We start from the raw sequence: 20,741 nt of genomic DNA on the forward strand, positions 1-20,741 counted from the left end.
TCATTTTTTTTTTTGGGTGAAAAACACTCTAATAGTTCTAAACACCATTAACAGGCAAATAACTTCAAATCTATAGTTTATGGCTCTGACCTCTGCTAAGCTCTGTAACCATATTTGTAACTGTCTATTATCTACTACTTTCTGGATAGACTCCAAGCTCCCTTTTAATAAATAACTGAAAAACAAAAATTGTATATATTCAAGGTGCATAATGTAATGACTTGATATTCACTGTGTAGTGATTACCGCAAATTAACACATCTATCGCCACCCATCATTACCATCTGTGGGTATCATGAGGAACTTAAAACCTGCTCTTACCAAATCTCAAGGAAAAATACAGTATTATTAGCCAAGCGTTTTTTTAAAACTAGCATGCTGCAAACTGAGTTTATCATGGCTCCTCACCTGCTCCCACTCCCATGGAATCCCTATGTCAGCTAATGGCATAACCAGCAGTTCTCCGACCTCAAATCTTTTCTTATATCTAGTCTGCTATAACATTTTGATTCCACCTTATAAATACTTCCTGAAACTAGCCTCTTCTCTCCATCTCCACTGATACTGCCTTAGACTCTTATAATGTCTAATAAGATAACCTGCTAGCAAATTGGTAGTTCATTTGTTTAACATAAATGTATAGCATAACAACCATGTGTGCTGTTCTAAGAGGTAAGAATAAAAATGTTTTGCCCTAAAGGACAAGATTCAGACAGAGACAATTTTTGAAGATTCAGGCAGAGACAATTTTAAGACAATAGCAAAGTCCGGTGATAAAAGATAAGGATAGGGAATTGCACAGTAATAGAAGAGATACCTAACTCATCTTATGGTGGAGGGGTGGAGTATCAGGGAATGCTCTTTGGAGGAAGTGACACATTTGTTGCTTTTAAAGGATAACATACAGTTAAGCAAGCAAATAAAGATACAGATATCTCAGGTAGAAAGGCAGCATTTGCAGGGTTACAAAGGCAAGTAAGAGAAGAGCAGGTACAGAGACCCATGAACAGTTCAGTATTATGTGACAATAAAATGAAAGGCAAGTAGGGAAGAGAGATGAGCCAAGACAAGGAGACAGACGCCAGATTACAGAGTCTCACCCATCATGTGTCATATAAAAAGGTCTTACACTTTATTCTGAGATTATATAAAGGAACTGAAGCTTTTTAAATAAGGAGGGGGCCAGATGTGCACACTGAACAGATCTCAATGTGCAATTATCTTATAAATTTAGTTGTTCTGTAATGTCCCCCAGTAGACTCTAAGTTCCATGAGAACAAACACCCTGATTGTCTTATTCTCTGCTGTATCCCCAGTGCCTGGCACAAAGAAAACAAATAATACTTGTTGCATGGATGGGTGAATGGATGGATGGTTAATGAAGTATTCTGTACTTGTGAATAGTGTAGAGACAGGAAAAAAATGATACAGAATCTCTGATTTAGGAGGTGAAGAATCACTTTCCATCACAGTGCTTCTTCCAAATCATTGCCAGAATTACCAACTTAAAAGTAGCAAATCTAATCTTGTTTAAAACTATCTCTGATTATAGTCCAAATTCCTTACTAGCACAGCACAGAAGAATCTTCACAATAGGTATCCCCCACCACTGGATTCCAAGGTCTCCAACTGTATTAACAGTTACTGTTAGCTAACATAGCTAGCACTTAAAATGTGTAACAAATGGTTCTACAACCTTTATCTATTTAGTTAATACTTATAATAACCCTACAAGGTAGGTGTAGTCAATTGTCCAAGTTTCTAGATACAGAAACTGGGTCACAGAGAGTTAAACAATTGCTCAAGTACACACAGCTAGTGACAAAGTCAGGATCCAAATCCAATCTATCTAACTTTAGAGCTGTACTCTTTACTGAAGTCTCCTTGTATACAAGGGTAAGTTCCATGTTTTATTCACTTCTTTATCCCCATAACAACTAGCATGGGGGTTGGCAGATGTTAAGTATCTAGAATATGACCACTACCATTTTGCAAGCAGGCCATGCTAAAATCAGTGCTTCAGCAATGACAAATGGTGTTGAGTCAGTCACCTCAAATTTGGTCTAACATTCTATTCATTACTAACTTCCAAGTATCTAGAAAAGGCATAGACAGCTGGACATGGTGGTTCATGCCTGTTAATTCCAGCACTTTGGGAGGCCGAGGCCAGTGGATCACCTGAGGTCAGGAGTCTGACACCAGCCTGGAAACATGGCGAAACCCCGTCTCTACTAAAAATACAAAAATTAGCCAAGCTTGGTCATGTGCCTGTAATCCCAGCTACTAGGGGGGCTGAGGCAGGAGAATCACTTGAACCTGGGAGGGGGAGGTTGCAGTGAGCCGAGATTGCACCACTGCACTCCAGCCTGGGCGACAGAGCGAGACTCTGTCTCAAAAATAGAAAAAAAAAAAAAAAGGCATAGACATCAGAAAAATGTATCTGACATCAGAAATATTCCTGACATCAGAAAAATACATTCCTGACATCAAGAAAGAGTCATAGTAGGAAAGCAGGTAAGTGAGACAGCTGAAGTACACAGGAAACAGTAGCTGAAGTAATTAATTACAACTATTGGTTATAGATGTATCTGGTCCTGGTCCAAGATTTTCTACCCTACCGAAATCTCAAATACTATACTACTAAATGGCCAGATCTAATTTACAGGAGTTTTACCTGGTCAGCATAGCTGCAAAGGAAAAGAAAACTGTTCAACTAGAACATTCAGTGTTTCCAAAAACAGTCAAGTCAACGGAAGCATGCAGTATTAGAATTTAGTGAAAAGGTTTAGAAAAGAACCACTGATACATACCTACGTCCTCCCAAATAAGAAAGCAGAACCAATCAAACAAAAGCGAGAAATAAAATCTGGCTGAAAATAGGTATGCATTTGGTTACATATTCCATATACCATGATTTAATGTGCCTCCTTAATGCCCTATTTCTTCTCTCAAAGTTGGTACAGTATTTTGATGTATAATCACCACATTAAACTCAATGCTGTGATCACTTATGCCTCTCTGTTTTCCTAAATGGACAGTGCAAAGAAAAGCACAAAAAGGGTTATAGTCAGTCTTTAATCTTTATCCATTTATTTAAGTCAAAGTTATTGAGTATAAAGGCTACTAGGAACCTGTCGGGGGGTTCTGGAGATACGACAGTGAGATCCTGCCTTTTCTTAAAGAGAACTTATGAAATGATCACACGAGGGAACATGACAGTGGGGAGTGGAGACTGACAGAGGGTTCTGATGTTGTCTGTGGGATCACAGAATAAACTCAGAACTTTGACTCAAAGTATAAGTAGTTCTTAACTGTCCTAAACAGGAGAGGGGATGTCAAGTGTTATATATAGAAAACTAGGAAAAGAAAGGCAAACTAAAACCATAAGGAGACAAATGCAAATCTTTGCAGATTCCTTAGTTGGTACCCTAATTATACTTAGAATATAACAACTGTCTAAGCCAGCCTTGAATCCTTAAAAAGAAATGTATGTTGGATTTGCCCAATACAAGGTCAAGGTTTTTCCCCCAAAAAACTATCCCTCCCTTTATTTTCAAATCCTAACAAAATATCTCCTATTACTGGTTATCTCTCTTGTATATTTGATTTTGAATGGCAAAGCTGTGTTTGGTAAAGATATACTGACTTGAGCCAACTTCAGTCAATGCTAGCTTTAGGTATTTATAAAGACTATTTGACTTGCTAGATCTGTTTAAAGAGGAAAACTTTAATATAAATATGGTAATTATTACTGAAGGTATAAATATGAACTTATATTATTCAAGTATTGCTTGACTCTTAAAACTTTTAAAGATCACTTAAGCAATTTAGTATAGTGAGAATATTGTAGATAACAGTAGTATTATGATTACAGGTCAAGTTTTTAAAACTGTCAAGTTACAGAAATACATAGTTATAGCTTAGAATAAATTTTCCAGGATGAGATTCATATACAGAATTCAAAATCATTGCATTCTAAAAAAACAAGGACATGAAGATGATGCTCACTGGAAAACTGGGGTTCTAGTAATATAACAATATAATTAATAGCACAAGAAGACTGTGTGCTATTTAATTTACATTCATAAAAGCAGGCACATTCAAGTTGTTCAACTTTTTTAAAATTTCTCACTGGGACTGAAGATTATGCATTATGAGAGAATAGCTTACATTTGAGCATATAAAATATTTTAAGATAATTTATTTCTAAACATTAAGGAAAAGCCAAGTACTTTCTAAGAGCATTAAATAACTCAACCAAAGCATGTCAAATCTAGAAGGAGATCCAGAGATGACTGCAGAGTCCATGTCATTCATCTTACAGATAAAGGATCCGGTCTAGAGGAAAGGATTTGCCTACTGTCATTCATGGCACTAATGGAAATCCAAGTCTCCTCTCATTCAAGGGCTACCCAAACTTTACTCATGCCTTAGAAGTTACAAAATAAGACATGTCTTTCTATGAAGATATTCTTAGAAGCAGTCTGCCTCCTATTTAAAATTCACATTTGATTGTCGGTATATCTGGCAGTTTCATATTGATAAGGATTAGACTGAATTAAGACCTAGAGATCCCAGTTTGCCATGGAACACAGTACCCTTAACTAAACCCTCAATTTTACCTTATAGATCAGTGTTTCTCAGTGTCATCTAAGGACTTCCTATACTAGATTCACTTGGGGTTTTCTTTAAAACTGCAAATTACTGCATTCCCCCTAAGCATATTAACCAATTTCACTTTCTGAGGGTGAAGAACAGAAATCTGCATTTTTGCCAAGATTACCTGGTAATTTTTAGGCACACTAAAGTTTGAAAACCACCAATCTAGAGATTCATTTGGTCTCTAGACCATTAGCTTTCAGCTATCTGTTGCAACTGGAATCTGTACCGGATCATAAAAAAGAGCTCCTCTGTTCAGAGCATGTCATAAAAACTAAGTCAAAGGTAAGGAAAAGGTAGCTTTTAGTTCAACAAATGCAATTACTATACTAGCATACCTTTAAAAAAAAAAAAAAAAAAAAACATGAGCTATGCAAATTATTCATGTCACATGGGACTGAAATGGGACCCCAAGGATAAAAGAATCTAAGTAAATAAACACCAAATAAGCAATTCATTATCTGGCTTTCTGTCATGGGAACATACTCTTGTAGCAGAATGAATGCACAAAGAAAAATGATTCTAGAAGTCTAAAGACAACTATTCCTTAACTTCCATAGAGTTCTTCAGGAATCAAGATGTTAACATCCTGGGTCTTTAGGGATTAATTTTTCTCTGCAAATTATCACGTTTCATTTTGTACTATCCTTCTATAAAAGTGCTAAAGGTACTTTACAAGCCTTTTAAAATATGTATCAGTGTTATACTACAGAATTACTCTTCTAAAGCAAATTTACTATCTAAGCATTATATATTTCTAGAGTTGAGGATTTTCTTCACCATACCTCAAAATACTAGTTTTTTCACTACAATTAGTCTATAAGAAGTTAAGAGACATTGTATGTCATTTAGACGATACAAAACTTCTGTAAAATGAAAGAAACAGCTTAAAATTTATATTATTTAAGCTTCCAGTTCAAATATTAAAATGTTTTATAACCTCAAAAATACTATTTAACTATATACTCCTAAAAACAATCATCCAAGAAATACAGGTCAGTAGATTGTTGAGAACGTGTAACAAAAAAGAAAAACACATAGCAATTTAGACAGTCTCTAAAACTGGATCTAAAATATTTAAGTTTCAGTGTAGAAGGTAGAAATCAGAGAATATTTTATCCAGTGTAATTCAGACCAGTGATTATAACTGAAATATAAAATACACAGTAAACAAACGGTGTTCAGCTCTTTTAAAGAACAGGTAAATTCTTATTTCAATCCTAAAGCAGCCTATAGGCCTGATACTATTGTAAAAAATGTATCCTCAGGTAAGAGGGCAGCATAGTTTATGACAACAATCTACCTAAAAAACTCATTAAAATCTTTTCTCTTGGAGTGACATGCATTATCAGCAGAGATTAATCTGATGAGTCTTTAGGTGAATTCCATTTTTAAAAATGCAATAACAGAGGGCTTTGTTGTCATCTGATGAAAATCAATTAGAGGAGGTAAGGCCACAAGGAAAACTAACATCACTCATCACCCACCCCCTGGCAGCTGAAATGATTTGTCTTCCAAGCTTGGATGACCAGGAGCTATAGGCATATTGCAGGGAAATTAATTTAGTTTCTATATTCTGAACTCACTATTCTTGTTCTGGAGGACCTAAACACAAATTACTTTTAATCAAGGTTGTTATGTTATTAATACCAAGGAGGATCTTTGAAGAATCTTTTTTTTAAAATTGACTTCAGCATTTTTCACCTGTGTTTGGGATATATACATATATATGAAGGTGACTTATATCATCCTTACTTTCTGGATTCTTTGTCCACTACAAGGCACTGTACTGAATGGCGAAGACAATAAATTCCACCAAACACTGCACACATCCTAGGAAGAGAACAGGAAAATAAGAATTAGGGTAATTGGGTTGAAAATTAAGGTAAAAGTATCTTCTTTTAAGTATTTTACACTTCATAATTGGTATTACAGAAAACAAAAATTTGATAATGTATTATTTTCTCTATCATAGTACTAAAAGTCTCTCAGAGGCAAGATTAGTAATATCTTGACACAGTAGAAGTGCTACTGATAATAATATAATGCTGACACTTAGAACTGTGACCAAACCAAAAGTGTCCCTAAGCAAGAGCCAATTATCCCCCGAAAATCAGCTCCTGCCTACCTAAGGTACAAAGAACACAAACAGTCTCAAGAGGTAATGTATGTATGACACACCCAAGAGAAATCACCATTGAGAAGTGTTAAAGAGGAATTAAGCATGGAAGACTCTGGAAAACTCCTAGATATTTTACTTACAATACATGTAAGCAAAATCTCCCGTAGCCAAAACTCAACTGGGAACTGAAAGCTAGAGCAGTAAGCATGACTTAATGCAGCATAAGCCCTAGGGAGTGTGCCTATCTCAGTAGTAATCTAAGTGCGTAAGTTTTAATGCACTTTAATGCACACATAAGGAGAGGAGAGGCCTTAAGATCCAAACAAGGCAGTAAGTAGAAAAGGAGATATTTTCTTATAATATCTGGATTATTAAAGAGCTATGCCTCAGTTAAAGGGTAACCAAGAAAAGAAATCCATGAACTAAAAGAGGGAGAAAACAAGCAAAAAAAAAAAAAAAATTGGTTTGGGTGGATCCCTGAATGGAGGAAGACTACACTGTGTATTTATTAATATTATCAGTAGTCTGCCCTCATACATGTTAGGGGTTTGAAATTATACCACTATATGATACAAGAAGCTCTTAGTAAAATATAAAATATCATGAGAAGTGGCTCTGGGTCAGTGAGTAGACTCCTGGACACTTAGGGGAAGCAATGGCTAAAGCTTTGTGGTGGAATAAGACTAACTAAGGCCACATGAGATTGCCACAGATACCTAGATAATGAGTTTATAATCTAAAATTATACAACACATGAGGAAACACATCTTACTTTGAGTGAGCAGACAAAAGAAATAGCAGGATTAAACTCCTCAAAATGTTATTCGGCTAGTATAACTATCTGATTGAGATATGGGTATGCTTAGGGTGAATGAATCAAAAACACAAGAAAATAATAATGGAATGTCCAAAAAGACGACTATGGTAGGCTGAAAAATACACTCTCCCATTAAGATGTTCACATTTTAATCTCTGGTTCCTGTGAATATATTACCATGCTTGGCAAGAAGGACTTTACAGTGGTGATTAATGTATTGATCTTGAGATTGGGAGATTATTCTGGTGGGTGCAACATAATCACAAGTGTCTTTAAAAGAAAGAGGTGTCCGGGAGCAGAGGCTCACACCTGTAATCCCAGCACTTTGGGAGGCCGAGGCAGGTGGATCACCTGAGGTCAGGAGTTTGAGACCAGCCTAGCTAACATGGTGAAATCCTATCTCTACTAAAAATGCAAAATTAGCCGGGTATGGTGGTGCATCCCTGTCATCCCAGCTACACGGGAGGCTGAGGCAGGAGAATTGCTTGAATCTGGGAAGCAGAGATTGCAGTGAGCCAAGATCGCGCCACTGCACTCCAACCTAGGTGACAGAGTGAGACTCCATCTCAAAAAAAAAAAAAAAAAAAAAGAAAAGAAAAGAAAAAAAAGAGGCAGGGCCGGGAGCGGTGGCTCACACCTGTAATCCCAGCACTTTGGGAGGCCAAGGCAGGCAGACCACCAGAGGTCAGGAGTTCAAGACCAGCCTGGCCAACATGGTGAAACCTTGTCTCTACTAAAAATACAAAAATTAGTTGGGCATGGTGGCGCACGTCTGTAATCCCAGCTATTCGGGAGGCTGAGGCAGGAGAATCACTTGAATCTGGAAGGCAGAGGTTGCAGTGAGCTGACTGTGCCACTGCACTCCAGCCTGGACGACAGAGCAAGACTCTGTGGGAAAAAAAAAAAAAGAAAAAGAAAAGGAAAGGGGAAAGGAGACTGGAGAGGAGGGGGGAGGGGAAGAGAGGGGAGGGGAGGGGAGGGGAGGAGGCAGGAAGGTCAAAGTCAAAAAAGATGATGTGAAGACAGGAGTGGCCATCAGAGTGATCCCACTGTTGGAAGTGGGGCACATGCCAAGGAATGCAGGCAACTTCTATATGCTAGATAAGACAAGGAACAGATTCTCTCCTAGAGGCCCGAAAAGAAATGAAGTTCTGCCAACCAGTTTTAAACTTCTGGCCTCCAGGATGGTAAGATAATAAATTTGTGTTGTTATAAGCTACTAGGTTTGTTATGGTACCAATAGGAAAGTAACAGAAAGATCCATGAATGTATGGAAATGATGACAGAGGTGGCATTACAAAGCAGTGGGGAAAGAATGGAACCTTGAAAAAATGATTTGGAAGAAGAAGAGCCAAGATGGCACACTAGACATAGCCAGTAAAAGCTTCTCCCTTCTCCCACCAAGAGAGACCAGACAATCAAGTAGACAAACACACTGCGAACAGATCTTCAGGAAAAAGGCACTGAGAGTGGATATAGGGAGAAAGAATGCAGGCCCCAGGGCTGAAAAGGGAGGAGGCCGAGAATACTCCATGGGGTTCCCAAACACCGGAACTTGGTCCTGGTCACTAGCAGCTCCTAAAGAAGGGGTGAGTGACATAGGCATAGAATGGTTCACCTTTGTCACAGACCTTTGGAATGCTAGCTGCAGGAGCCTCTATGAGCCCCATGGACATTTGAGATGGCAAGGAGAATGGCCTGGAGAGTTGGTAGAGACAGAAATCCAATCTACTTGGAGTCCAGAAGGTTTGGCATGGGAAGACCTGCAGTGGAGCACAGCCGAAGGAGCCCATCCCCTAAGGCTCACCATGCTCCTCTAGGGGGTTTTACCCTTTTGTGAACAGCTGGACCTGGAGAGTGCAAGGCTATCTTACCTGCAGGATTGGGTTGGTGTGATCTAAACAACCCCCCCGCTCCCATCTGCTGGTATCTGCTCTGGCCACACCTGCTTGCAGCACAGCCTCAGCTGCCCTGACAAAATCCTTGCCAGAGTTCACTGTCATAGATCATTGACTGGCAGTCTCCACCTTCCCATCAGTGTATTTTTGAAGACAAACCTCCACCAGTGAGCATCCACTTGCAGCCTCCCCTCAACGGTGCGCACTCAGCCACAGCCTCCCCAAGCCACGCTGCCAGGGCCCACATGTATAAGAATCCACCACCACCATATCAGTGCCCATGTACACACAAACCAACCGTAGTCCCACTGACACACTGGGAGCCCCTCCCTCAGCGATACCATTGCTGCAGTCACCCATGGAGCCCAACACCACCCTGCTGGTGTACATTTGTCTGTGCCCCAGCTGCCACAGCACCCACTCTGTGCCTCCCACGCCCAATTGCAGCACTTTTGCCAGCAGCCCCTGTTGAAGAATTGTTGCCATTGGAATGGGAACACCTCACCTTCTCCAGCACAGCAGGTGCTTGCCCTCAATAAACCAGAACAAAGCAGCAGGCCTGGTCCCAGCCACCTAGGGTTAGAGCATGCAGCCCAGGACAGGTGAGCTGAGCCTTGGCCACCTGAAATTACCCAGAAAGGAAACCAATGAAATAAACCCAACTTATATCACAAATAAACCTTCAAGGAAATCAAAATATATAAAACCCAGCAACTTCAGAGATTGAACACCAGCTCACACAGATGAGAAACAACCACCATAAGAATTCTGGAAACCCTGGCATCACCCAGACACCAAAAACTGGCAGAGATAAAACAGAAGAAGAAAATCTCAGGCCAATATCTTTGATTATTTCAATAGATGTAGAAAAAACTTTCAATAAAATTCAAAATCCATTCATGTTTAAAATGCTCAATAAATTAGGTATTGAAGGAACATACCTCAAAATAATAAGAGCCATCTATGACACACTCACAGTCAATATCATACTAAATGGGCAAAAGCTGGAAGCATTCCCCTTGAATACTGACACAAGACAAGGATGCCCTGTCTCACCACTCCTATTCAACACAGTATTGGAAATTCTGGTCAGGGCAATCTGGCAAGAGAAAGAAGGAAAGGGCATCAAAATAGAAACAGAGGAAGTCAAACTATCTTGTCTACAGATGACATGATCCTATATCTAGAAACCCCATAGTCTCAGCCAAAAGTTTCTTAAGCTAATAAACAACTTGAGCAGTCTCAGAATACAAAATCAATGTGCAAAAATCACTAGCATTCCTATACACCAACAACAGTCAAGCCGGGAGGCAAATCAGGAAAGATCACCCATTCACAATTGCCACAAAAGGAATAAACTACCTAGGAATACAGCTAACTAAGGAGGTGAAAGATCTCTCCAAGGAGAACTACAAACCACTGCTAAAAGAAATCAGAGATGACACAAACAAATGGAAAAACATCCATGCTCATGCATATGAAAAATCAATATTGTTAAAATGGCCATACTGCTCAAAGTAATTTATAGATTCAATGCTATTTCCATTAAACTACCATTGACATTCTTCAAATAATTAGAAAAAAAAACTATTTAAAAATTTATATGGAATCATAAAAGAGCCTGAATAGGCAAGGCAATCCTATGCAAAAAGAACTAGGCCGGAGGCATCAGGCTACCTGACTTCAAACTATACTACAGGGTTGCAGTAACCAAAACAGTATGGTACTGGTACAAAAACAGACACATAGACCAATGGAACAGAATACAGAACCCAGAAAAAAGACCACACACGAACAACTATCTGACCTTTGAGAAAACTGACAAAAACAAGCAATGGGGAAAGGATTCCCGATTCAATAAATGGTGCTGGGATAACTGGCTTAGCCACATGCAGAAGATCAAAACCAGACCCCTTCCTTATACCATATGCACAAATTAACTCAAGATAGATTAATGACTTAAATGTAAAACCCCAAACTATAAAAACGCTGGAAGACAATCTAGTAAATACCATTCTGGACATAGGCATGGACAAAGATTTCATGACGAAGATGCCAAAAGCAACCACAACAAAAGCAACGCTGAAAAATGGGATCTGATTAAACCAAAGAGCTTCTGCACAGCAAAAGAAACTATCAACAGAGTAGCCAACCTACAGAATGGGAAAACATTTTTGCAACCTATCTATCTGACAAAGGTCTAATATCCAGCATCTATAAGGAACTTAAAGTAATTTAAAAGAAAAAAAAAAAAACCCATAAAAAAGTGGGCAAAGAAAATGAACACACACTTTTTTTTTAAATTAATTTATTTATTTTTATTATACTTCAAGTTCTAGGGTACATGTGCATAATGTGCAGGTTTGTTACATATGTATACTTGTGCCATGTTGGTGTGCTGCACCCATCAACTCGTCAGCACCCATCAATTCATCATTTATATCATGTATAACTCCCCAAGGCAATCCCTCCCCCCTCCCCCCTCCCCATGATAGGCCCCAGTGTGTGATGTTCCCCTTCCCAAGTCCAAGTGATCTCATTGTTCAGTTCCCACCTATGAGTGAGAACATGTGGTGTTTGGTTTTCTCTTCTTGTGATAGTTTGCTAAGAATGATGGTTTCCAGCTGCATCCATGTCCCTACAAAGGACGCAAACTCATCCTTTTTTATGGCTGCATACTATTCTGTGGTGTATATGTGCCACATTTTCTTAATCCAGTCTGTCACAGATGGACATTTGGGTTGATTCCAAGTCTTTGCTATTGTGAATAGTGCCACAATAAACATACGTGTGCATGTGTCTTTGTAGTAGAATAATTTATAATCCTTTGGGTATATACCCAGTAGTGGGATGGCTGGGTCATATGGTACATCTAGTTCTAGATCCTTGAGGAATTGCCATACTGTTTTCCATAATAGTTGAACTAGTTTACAATCCCACCAACAGTGTAAAAGAAACACACACTTTTGAAAAGAAGACATACATGCAGCCAAGAAGCAATGGAAAAAAGTCCAACATCAGTGATCATTAAAGAAATGCAAATCAAAACCACAATGAGATACCATCTAGCACCAGTCAGAATGGCTATTATGAAAACATCAAAAAATAACAAATGCTGGCAAGGTTGTGTGGTGAAAAAGGAATGCTTATACACTGCTGATGGGAGTGTAAATTAATTCAACCATTATGGATGACTGTGGAGATTCCTCAAGGACCTAAAGACAGACATACCATTCAACTCAGCAATCCCATTACTGGGTGTATACCCAAAAGAATATAAATCATTCTATTGTAAAGACAACATACACATATATGTTTATTGCAGCACTCTTCACAATAGCAAAGACATAGAATCAACCTAAATGTCCATCAATGACAGAATGGATGAAGAAAATGTGGTACATATACACTGTGGAATACTATGCAGCCATAAAGAAAGATGAGCTCATGTCCTTCACAGGGACATGGATGGAGCTGGGGGCCATTATCGTTAGCAAACTAACACAGGAACAGAAAACCAAATACCACTTGTCCTCACTTATAAGTGGGAGCTAAATGATGAGAACACATGGTCATATAGAGGGGAACAAGATACACTGGGGAGGCTGGGAGGAGGGAGACGATCAGGAAAAATAACTATTGGGTACTAGGCTTAATATCTGGGTGATGAAATAATCTGCACAACAAACCACCATGACACAAGTTTAGCTATGTAACAAACCTGCAAATGTAGCCCTGAACTTAAAATCAAAGTTTTTTTAAAAAGAAAAAACAAACAAAATACAATTCTGGCGACCCTAAAAGGCAAAGTGTCTTCTTACCTCCACACAACCACACTAGCTCTATAGCAGTGGTTCTTAACCAGACTGAAATGGCTGAAATGACAGACATACATTTCAGAACCTGGATGGGAAGAAAATTCAATGAGATACAGAAGCAACCTGCGTTTCAACAATGCATCCCAGTAAAGCAGTAAAATGAACCAACAGTTGAAAGATGACTTAGCCATTTTAAGAAGGAACTGAACAGAACTTCTAGAAATAAAAAAAATTCACTACAGGAATTTAATAATGCAACTGGAAGCATAAATAACAAAATAAACCAATCTGAGGGGGAAAACCTCAGAATTTGAGGGCTGATGCTTCGAATCAACACAGACAAAAATTTTTAAAAGAACTGAAAAACTGAACAAAACTTCTGAGAAACATGGGACTACATAAAGTGACCTGTCCGGAGCCGTGAGGCCCGGAAATTGCCGCGGCCTCTGTTGCTTAAGCTCCGCATTGTGGAGACAAGATGGCGCACTTCCTGGTTCTTCATCATCAACTTTTCCCACGCGCGCGAACTTTTCCCGCCCGCGCGTAGATAACCTCCTGCGCCCGGGAAAGACTAAGTCTACCGAGCATGCGCCTGGTGACGTCTCTCATTATTCTCCTCCCTGCCTGCTCTGAGCCCTTCCTCTTCCCTGCCAGCCTATATAAGGCATTGCACTGCCGCCATTAAACGAGACTTGATCAGGATACTGTCTTGTCTCCATTTCTTGTGTCTCCTGTCTCTCTAAATTCCCACCCCCTCCTCCAAGGTCTGTGTTAACGATCCCGCTGGACGGGACAGTGACCAAACCTACAACACACTGGCATTCCTGAAAGAGATGGAGATAGAGCAAGCAACCTGGAAAACATAATTGAGGATATTATTGATAAAAATTTCCCCAACCTTGCTAGGGAGGTCGACATACAAATTCAGGAAATTCCGAGAACCCCTGTGAGATAGTATGCAAGATGACAATCCCCAAAACACAGTCATCAGACTTTCCAAGGTCGACTCGAAAGAAAAAGTCTTGAGAGCTGCTAGAGAGAAGGGGCAGATCATGTACAAAGGGAACCCCATCAGGCTAACAACAGACCTCTCAGCAGAAACATTACAGGCCAGAAGAGATTAGGGGCTTACATACAGCATCCTTAAAAAAAGAAATTGCAACACAAAATTTCATATCTAGCCTAAGTGTCATAAGCAAAGGAGAAATAAAATACTTTTAAACTAGCAAACGCTAAGGGAATTCATTACCACCACATCTACCTTAAAAGAGGTCCTCAAGGTATGTAAATATGTAAAAGAAAGATACTTGCCAGCAGAAAAACATGCTAAAGTACATAGACCACTGCCACTATAAAGCAACCACACAATCAAGTCTACAAAACAACCAGCTAACAATATGATGACAGGATCAAATTTTCACATATCAATACTGACCTTGAAAGTAAACAAGATAAATGTCCCACTTAAAAGGCACAGAGTGGCAAATTGGATAAAGAAGCAAGACCCAACGGTATGCTGTCTTCAAGAGGCTCATCTAACATGCTGTGACACCCATAGGCTCAAAGTAAACAGATGGAAAAAGATCTATCAAGCAAATGGAAAACAACAAAGGGCAGGGGATGCTATTCTTATTTCAGACAAAACAGACCTTAAGCCAAACATGATCAAAAAAGACAAACAAGGGCATTACATAATGATAAAGCTTTCAATTCAATAAAAAGACTTAACTATCCTAAATGCACCCAACACAGGAGCACCCAGCTTCATAAAACAACTTCTTAGTGACCTACGAAGAGACTTAGATAACCACACAATAATAGTGGGAGACTTCAACACCCCACTGATAGTGTTAGATTTACTGAGGCAGAAAAATAACCAAGATATTGAGGACCCGAATTCAGAACACTCTACCCAACAATGACAGAATATACAATATTCTCATCTGCACATAGCAAATACTCTAAAATTGACCACATGTTCAACCATAAAGCAAGTCTCAACAAGTTTTTAATCAAACCAACTAAACTCAGAATACAGGGCAATAAAAATAGAAGTCAATGCCAAAAATATCACTCAAAACCACACAATTACATGGAAATTAAATAACCTGCTACTGAATGACTTTTAGGGAAATAATGAAATTAAGGCAGAAATTTTTTTAAAATGCTTTGAAATGAACAAAAACTAAGATACAACATACTAGAATCTCTTGGACATAGCTAACACAGAATTAAGAGGAAAGCTTATAGCGCTAAATGCCAAGAAGTTAGAAATGCCTCAATGACATAATATCACATCTAAAAGAATTAAAAAACAAAACAAAACAAAAAACAAGAGTAAACCAATCCCAAAGCTAGCAAGACAAGAAATAACCAAAATCAGAGCTAAATTGAACAAAACTGAGATGCGAAAATCCACACAAAATATCAAGGAAACCAAAAGGTGGGTCTTTGAAAGAATAAACAGATTGGTAGACCACTAGCTAGACTAATAAAGAAAAAAAAGGGAGAAGGTCCAAAAAACACAATCAGAAATGACAAGGTGATATATCACTGACCCCACTAAAATACAAAACACCCTCGGAGACTATAAGAACACCTGCATGTACATAAACTAGAAATTCTAGAAGAAATGGATAAATTCCTAGAAACTTACAATCCCCAAAACAGAACAAGGAAGAAACTGAAATACTGAACAGACTAATAATAAGTTCTAAAACTGAATCAGTAATAAAGTCGTCCAACCAGAAAATGCCCTGGGCCACACAGAGTCACAGCCAAATCCTACTAGACGTACAAAGAGCTGGTACCAATCTCACTGAAACTACCCCAAAATCGAGGAAGAGGTTCTTTTCCCTAACGAATTCTATGAAGCCAGCGTCTTTCGACACCAACACTTGTCAGAGACACAATGAAAAAAGAAAACTTCAGGCCAATATCCTTCATGAACATAGATGCAAAAACCCTCAAAAAAATACTAGCAAACTGAATCCAGCAGCATAAAAACTAATCCACCATAATCAAGTAGGCTTTATTCCTGAGATGTAAGGTTAGTTCAACATATGCAAATCAATAAATGTGATTAATAAATACGCCCAAGTGGTAGTCTGCCTCCTGTTGTTGATAGGGGAATACTGATATAGGGGAAACTGATGTAATCAAGACAATCAGACCAATCTTCACCATCAATTTCCTATTGATACTGAAAGAGCCCATATGTACATGAAATATTACAGGCCCATTCCACATCAATACGCTGAGTTAGGTTAAGGCCCCCAAAAAGACCAGGAAAAAAAACCTGTCAGTTGGGTATAAGATACCTGAAGAAAATACAGAGGTGAGAGAGGGAACAAATGCTGCCATTGTGAGCTACACATATCTCCCCTTTCTAACAGTCAAGACTGGTATGGGGAAAAAAAACAACCAGAAGCAGTATGAAAAATGTATACGCGTATGTAGCTATACACCTTTGCAATTGCAGAAATGTAGAGTAGACCACATAATCCGTGTTCCAATTTGCCTGAGGATATCTTCATGCCATGTGAATGGCAGTACCTGTGTTTCTAAGCTCTTTGTAAGCAGCTATACATGAGTTGTTACCAAACAACCTACTGAATTTTCCATTTCAGTCAGATGGACCATGTTTACATATACACATACACACACAGAAAAAAGATCATTAGATAAAACTTAATAATATTGAATCAATTCCCCACTGGAGAAAAATAACTTTTAAATGTCTTTCCACATTACAAGAAATACAAAGGAATAAATTCAGAACCCACTGGAAGCTGTATAAGGTTAAAAAAATATAAAACGATATGCCACAGGCTATAACATTATCAAAAGCCTAAATAATCCACTTAACCAAAATTAAATGTAATTTGTCTATAAAGATCTCCTTTTGTGAAACAGTATAAAGTTTATGAAATATATTGTTACTTTATAATATTATTAAGTATCCTTTTCTTTGAAAATTAATTTTATAAAGTATTTTTAGGCTAAATGGGGCCTCAAATGCATTTAAATACAGTTATAGATGCCAAGATATAGGGGCATCTATAACTACTTACAGTAAATCATCAAAAAATTACCTGATTTTCAACAATATAATTTATTAACAGTGGATATACACTACATGGAAAAAACACAAGAATGTAAAGAATGTTGAGAACTAGTTAGTGTGAATGATGGGAAATATTATAGACGTTTAATAATGAGACAGAATTGTGATAATTCATTTAAATATCCTCTTAATTTTAAATGAGAACATAGGAAGTATTTTGTGCTCTTGGAAAGGTATATGGTTACATGTGCACGTATATTTTTCATACTGCTTCTCATTTGTTTTTTCCCCCATACCAGTCTTTGTTAGAAAGGGAAGCTATGTGTAGCTCATAATGGCAGCATTTGTTCTCTGTCACCTCTGTATTTTCTTCCTGTATCTTATGCCCAAGTGGGAAAAAAAAAAAAAAAAAAACAGTGATTTGTAAGAAGTGCCACACAGAATGAGTATTGATATAAAGACTCTTCTGTATGCTATTCTTATCAGTCATTCCCATAGTCTTTAAAAAAAAAAAAAAAGTTTTCGTTGGGGGTGTGAGGACTACTTGGTGTCAATGAGCAACAGTGGAAATCTTTCATAAGTGGGTAAGAAGCACAATAGCCGGGAGTTCTTGAGAACTGTATTCAAAACCCAAATAGGAGGCATTTACATGAGAAGTAGGGAATTATATGTGGGGAAATAACTATTGGTTACATATTGCTCTTTGGGGCAGAAAGCCAACAACCACCACCATACAAATAATAATCACAACTAGCATTGAGTGCTTACTACACAACAGAAGGTTTACATGTATTAACACATCGTATCCTACAATAATCCTATAAGCCAGGGTTTCACAGATTTGGAAACTGAGGAAGAGGTCAAGTGACTTGCTTGAAGTCATTTAGGAAATGGTATTGCTGGGGTAAAAATCCAAGTGATTTGGTCTCAGAGGTTTCTCTGTTAACCATCATACCAACCTGCCCCACTGTCAGTATTATCTTTCTTGGGATTAAAAAGGAAAGCAACAGAATCAGATGATCAAAGTTACTCTAAGACTTGTTCTAATTCCTGTTGAATTGCAAGAATTATTACAAAGAGTAAAATAATCCCTCAGCTTCTACACATTATTTTCTCTCAAGAAAGTACATGTTTATTCTGTCTGTACATGTTAAATGGATTATGTGTGACTTCATTTTAGATAGTGCAAAAACTCAAAGTAGGTATAACTATGGGAATAGTGTTTTTTTTTTTTTTTTTTTTTTTCTTAAGAGCCTAATGATGTATTTTTATTTTTCTATGGGGCACTGGACCCAAGCTTACCTAAACTGGAACGTAAAGAATTCTTTTTTTTATTATTATTATACTTTAAGTTCTAGGGTACATGTGCATAACGTGCAGGTTTGTTACATATGTATACTTGTGCCATGTTGGTGTGCTGCACCCATCAACTCGTCAGTACCCATCAATTCATCATTTATATCAGGTATCACTCCCAATGCAATCCCTCCCCCCCCCCCCCATGATAGGCCCTGGTGTGTGATGTTCCCCTTCCCGAGCCCAAGTGATCTCATTGTTCAGTTCCCACCTATGAGTGAGAACATGCGGTGTTTGGTTTTCTCTTCTTGTGATAGTTTGCTAAGAATGATGGTTTCCAGCTGCATCCATGTCCCTACAAAAGATGCAAACTCATCCTTTTTTATGGCTGCATAGTATTCCATGGTGTATATGTGCCACATTTTCTTAATCCAGAATGGGAGAAAATTTTTGCAATCTACTCATCTGACAAAGGGCTAATATCCAGAATCTACAAAGAACTCAAACAAATATACAAGAAAAAAACAAACAACCCCATCAAAAAGTGGGCAAAGGATACGAACAGACATTTCTCAAAAGAAGACATTCATACAGCCAACAGACACATGAAAAAATGCTCATCATCACTCGCCATCAGAGAAATGCAAATCAAAACCACAATGAGATACCATCTCACACCAGTTAGAATTGAAATCATTAAAAAGTCAGGAAACAACAGGTGTTGGAGAGGATGTGGAGAAATAGGAACACTTTTACACTGTTGGTGGGATTGTAAACTAGTTCAACCATTATGGAAAACAGTATGGCAATTCCTCAAGGATCTAGAACTAGATGTACCATATGACCCAGCCATCCCACTACTGGGTATATACCCAAAGGATTATAAATCATGCTGCTATAAAGACACATGCACACGTATGTTTATTGCGGCACTATTCACAATAGCAAAGACTTGGAATCAACCCAAATGTCCATCTGGGAATAGTGGTCTTCAGAGTACCTAGCAAATTATGATTATCCTGTAATCCACATTTTAAAAAGTGATGTATAAAGTATACTGGTAAGCTAGAAATTTTTAAATAAAGAAAATGCTGTGAGTAGAAGGTAAATACTTTACCATGATTTGGGGGGAGGTAATAAGGTTCCACATGATACGTTTTCTTCCAGTGCATTAAATGGCAGTCTAACAACCCACAGCTTAACATGCCTTAGTGATGGACAATTAAGCAACCGAAGATGGCAAACATCTCTGAGATGTCAGGTAGGCTCCAGCTTTCATGCAGTTTATAGCAGCCATCCTAAGGTCTAACATAACGCCTGGCAAGACAGCTCTGTACACTTCCCTTCCAAAGGGTAATATGCAGCCTAGAGGCAATCAAATATAAATTTTGCAGGACTTATCTAAAAAAGAAATCTACTAAACACAGTATGTAGGACTGTCCCCAAAAAAGTCACTACAAAAATACATTTGAACTCTTTATTAAATTCCATTAAAAACAAGCCAAACAAAGAGGTCTGTTACAAGAGAAAAATTAGTGACCATTGATCATCACTGTGCTTTAGTGACACCCCAGCTAAAACTGTAAACAGAAAAGCAGAAGTTCCATTCCAACAGTAAGTAGGCATGTCTACATGTCACGAGATACTATAAGGCTTCAGTGATTGCATCTATCTGTAAAAAGTTCAACTCGCTTCTTGTAACTAAATTCATACATATGCATTTATCATGACACTATATTTAAAACAACATATTGAGTTTTCTGTCATGTTGTAATGTTGCCCTGGTTGGTGGCTGCCAGTCTGAAAAAATACATGTAGGGAAACCTAAATGCACATATTTATTTTTATACACACACACACACACACACACACACACACGGAAAGGGGATTCCAAAAGTCTTAGTGGTATTTATACACATGTGCGTGAACTATAAATGCAGTTTTTACACAGGATGGTCTTACTGCTGTTTACACACATGTTCATGCACTATAAATGCAGTTTTATTATATACTGTAGATTATATAGCATGTTTGTGGGGTTACATACTTATATTGCGTATTTATA

General features: G+C 38.1%; 1 protein-coding gene across 8 annotated transcripts in view; it reads right to left on the reverse strand.

The window, feature by feature from the left end:
* CHM (CHM Rab escort protein) overlaps positions 1-20,741 on the reverse strand; it is a 193,131-nt gene that overhangs the window by 49,377 nt on the left and 123,013 nt on the right. For all 8 annotated transcript variants that reach the window (XR_004058395.1, XM_010368356.2, XM_030934276.1 and 5 more), the window contains exon 9: positions 6,415-6,492. Coding sequence is in view for 7 of the 8 variants with exons in the window: in XM_010368356.2 (XP_010366658.1) it covers positions 6,415-6,492 (78 nt within the window). In the remaining variant the exon portion in view is untranslated. The remainder of the gene's footprint in view (positions 1-6,414; positions 6,493-20,741) is intronic.

This window comes from Rhinopithecus roxellana, chromosome 7, assembly GCF_007565055.1.
Source record: "Rhinopithecus roxellana isolate Shanxi Qingling chromosome 7, ASM756505v1, whole genome shotgun sequence".
NCBI classification, from domain to species: domain Eukaryota; kingdom Metazoa; phylum Chordata; class Mammalia; order Primates; family Cercopithecidae; genus Rhinopithecus; species Rhinopithecus roxellana.